The sequence below is a fragment of the Guyanagaster necrorhizus genome (assembly GCF_019112545.1).
Source record: "Guyanagaster necrorhizus MCA 3950 unplaced genomic scaffold BT62scaffold_17, whole genome shotgun sequence".
Classification (NCBI taxonomy): Eukaryota; Fungi; Basidiomycota; class Agaricomycetes; order Agaricales; family Physalacriaceae; genus Guyanagaster; species Guyanagaster necrorhizus.
Window position 1 is genome coordinate 495,608 of NW_025064896.1, and position 3,593 is coordinate 499,200.

Sequence of the window (3,593 nt, forward strand, 5' to 3'; positions counted from 1 at the left end):
GCCTCCCCAAAATCCTGTGCGTTCGCATCAAACGCGTATTTGTTAGAACGCCCTTCGCGCTCATTTTCCTCTTTCAGCCATGTCCGGCGATCCTCCCATTCATCGTCTTCCGTCCCCGGAGCAGGAAGGAAAAGATATGAAAAGTCTAGGTCATCCCAACTCATCCGTTGACCATGTATGCTCCAGAATATTCGCCGAGTATATTCGCGCGCTCGAACGATGTCTTCATCATCGAGGGAAACTTGCCCAGCACCACGGAGAGCGACCTTGATGAGACCACGACGAGGAGCAAAGAGTGGTGGAGGACCGTCGTCCGAGAACCATGACGGCGGGCACTGTGTACGCGTGAACATACGCAAAGGGGGAAGCTCTCCCAGTGTCAATTCGGAGCAATACCAAACAGCGCTACAATCATCCACCGGTGCCCATGGGTTCATCTGCGGCGACACGCTGACCACACCAACACGTTTCTCCACCTCGCTTTCTAGCTTCTTGATCTCATCGTCTCGGAAGAAGAGCGGCAAGAGATGGTCATCCAGTAATTCGTTGTCATACAACGCTTTGTATGCCTTGAAAGCCGCATGCCGATGTGCGGACAGTTTGGTGGGATGAATTCTACTCGTTGAGTGTACCCTGAGCTCCGAGCTCAGGAATCTAGGCAATGTTACCGTCGAACCCCAAGGTCCGGAATAAGGTTGGACGACACTGGTAGACCGATTCTCAAACGAATGCCATCCGAACGGTAGATCAGGCGGATCCAGATCATACAAAGGCTGAAAATCAGGATTGAAGCTGGCATTCGGATGAATAGCTACGAAATGGGCCAGATGAGGAAGAGCCGACTCCAGAGTCAGTAGAGCACTGACAAACGGTGACATAAGCAACAGATGCCGGAAATATGCATAAACCCTTACCCTGTTGAAGGTACCCTAAATTCCTCCCATTCATCCCACTCATCAGGCTCAGCCGTCATAACTCTCTCTGGTTCATTGCATAGGCGTAGCACCTCCGCTTCCGTGGTCTCCCACTTTAGAACCTCATCCTCACCTAATCCGCCTCGTTGGAACATGACAATAAACGTGCTACGCTTCCGACGCGCCCGTCCTCGGCTTTGCAACCAGGACACCATGTTCAGTGGCGGGTCCCAGCGTATAACACATCCACACGCCTGGACATCAATGCCCTCCTCGGCAACCGATGTCGAGATGATAAGATTCTTCTCCCCGATCCTGAAATCCCTCAGTGTCTCCTCCGGCGATTGTTTTAGCAGCTTGCGCGTTAGGTCCAAGAACGAATGCCGATAGCTACTGTCAGATGCCCCCAATAAGCTTCCAATTTTGAACAGCTCCTTCGTGTCAGGATGGTGTGTGAGGATCTCCGTGAGCGCTAGAACCGCATCACGACGGGTAACAAACACAAGACCGCTAAACGCCTCATTGTCTTCCTGGAAATCTTGTTTCTCTCGCAGTAGTGCTTTCACGAGTTCTGCCACTTTTTGAGACGACTCCTCGACGATGTCATATGCGTAGTAAGACACCGGGCAAACATTAACTTGGTTTAGGAGGCCCAGCATATACTTCTTCTCCCGTGTTTTCCAGGAAGGCATCATTTCATCACCTTGGCAGGCCCTTTTGGCTTGCTCCAACACCGTCCAAACGTACCAGTCTGCCGCCCAAGCACCCAGGTCGGAAAGGATATCCCCCGCCGTGCGCTCGAAATCGCGAAGACCCTTGTGTGTGAACGTGTTTTCTTTGAGAATGGTCTTTGACAATTTTTGGTCAAGTCGGTAGTACTCAGACGAATTAGGGGATGCCCTGGCGAGGTCGCCGCGAAGAGAGATAATAGACGGATCTTTCTCAATGTCGAGCGTACCTACAACTCGCTGCAGACTGGCCAAGTTGATCGAAAACAGAGCATCGTCTGGTGCCTCGTATCTGACGTGCTTGAAAACAGGCCGATGGACGTGTTTCACTAATTCGTCGCGACTCCGGCGCGGAGTGAGAATGACGCTGTCGAGGTTCCCTTCTATTTCACTGCGACAATCAATCAGGCTGGGAGCCACAGAAACATCAATTAGCCCTTACCAGAAGGCTTTCGCAATATCTCCCCCGTATATAGGACTAGCCGTCAAGCCCAAAATCATCGGCCTGGCGCATCGAGGGTCCAGATTGGGCGTGTCTCGCGGCAAGAGGCAAAAGTAGAACTCCTTCATGATCATGTTGTATGGTGCCTTGTCCACAGTATGATGCGCTTCGTCGAAAATCATTAATCCAATGTCGCATCCCATTTGGATGTAGCTATGCCGTAAGGCATCCAGAAGCACCTGTGGGGTCGATACCACGATCCGATGGGTCTCAATGACCCTCCGCCACAAGGATGCGTCCTTCCACTGGTTCGGTTCCAACGATCCCGATATGAGGCCGACAGATACAGGAACTGCATCCCGAATGACGCGGAACTGCTGCTCCGATAACGCAACAGTGGGAGCTAGAAACCACGATACCTACAATTGAAGAAGTTAGCTAGGACTGCAGCAGTAACAAGGCAGCACACACCTTGCGCGGCTCTCGCTCGACTTCAATCTTCAGCCGCAGCACTGCAATATGCGTCTTTCCCGAACCCGTGTCCATCGCTATGATAATGTTCCTCTTGAGACTCTCATCGAGCATCTCCTGCTGGTAGCCTCTCGTGTGTACGATTGCATCTTGCGCAGCATCGACGGACGACATCATTAATTTCTATATTACAAACGATAGATACCCTGTAAATAAAGTTAGTGATGTATTCAGATCGTCAAAGATCGTCAATGATTGGAGGTAAAAGGTTGAGCTTTCGCGGGAGTGTTTGAGGGTGCCTTGGGCGCTTATTGGAAGCAAGGGAATCACGTTGAATCAGGCCGAGAAAAGGCGCTAAAATGACGTCCTTATTGGAGAGAATAAGAAATCGAGCTTTCGATCGGCGTAAGTAATGCAGAAGATGTTACTTTTACCCTGAAGAGCTTGCCGTTCGATTCCCTGTCGAATAATGAATATCAATACGTTTGCACTAGCAAGGACGTGAACATACCCTACTCCTTGCCACGATCCCTCTGCTCGTATATCCGTGGGCCAGAGGAACACACAGGCAGATGGTGGTGGTCGGAGTGAGAGAAGCGAATCAGTTGTTACGTCGCCGCCGTTTCCGTTTTTGGCACCAGGTTGGGCAGGTTCGACTCCCACTCTTGCCACCTCAAGAAATTATTTAGGGCTATTCTTTAACATTATAATACATTCAGAATCCATTGAAGTAATTTACCGTTAATCAAAGTCGCCGCAGGATCATCGATTACACCTGATTCGAGTTGGAATTGCGTGGTTCAACCTCTACAAGCTGGGGAGAATCATCATTAGTATGATTTCAGAGCGACAACAAGAGAAGACGTGCGTCCTCGGAAACACCTTCATCTATTGATGCTATGAAAAGATCTCCATCTTTTCGAGCAGACAGTCGCATGCATTATCCGTATCATCGACCCTGCTGTTAACACTACAAAATCAAGATAAACAGATCAAGCGCCAAAGAAGTGACAAGCTTCGCATTGCAAGTATGTTGTT

At 50.1% G+C, this 3,593-nt stretch overlaps 1 protein-coding gene across 1 annotated transcript in view; it reads right to left on the reverse strand.

The window, feature by feature from the left end:
• The window catches only part of BT62DRAFT_899535 (P-loop containing nucleoside triphosphate hydrolase protein), a gene marked incomplete at both ends in the record, with an annotated part of 4,792 nt that extends 2,063 nt beyond the window's left edge, over positions 1–2,729 (reverse strand). The window contains 4 exons of the mRNA XM_043183374.1: positions 50–861; positions 915–2,033; positions 2,085–2,503; positions 2,556–2,729. Coding sequence (XP_043038182.1) covers positions 50–861; positions 915–2,033; positions 2,085–2,503; positions 2,556–2,729 — 2,524 coding nt within the window. The remainder of the gene's footprint in view (positions 1–49; positions 862–914; positions 2,034–2,084; positions 2,504–2,555) is intronic.
• Positions 2,730–3,593: the final 864 nt, after the last annotated feature.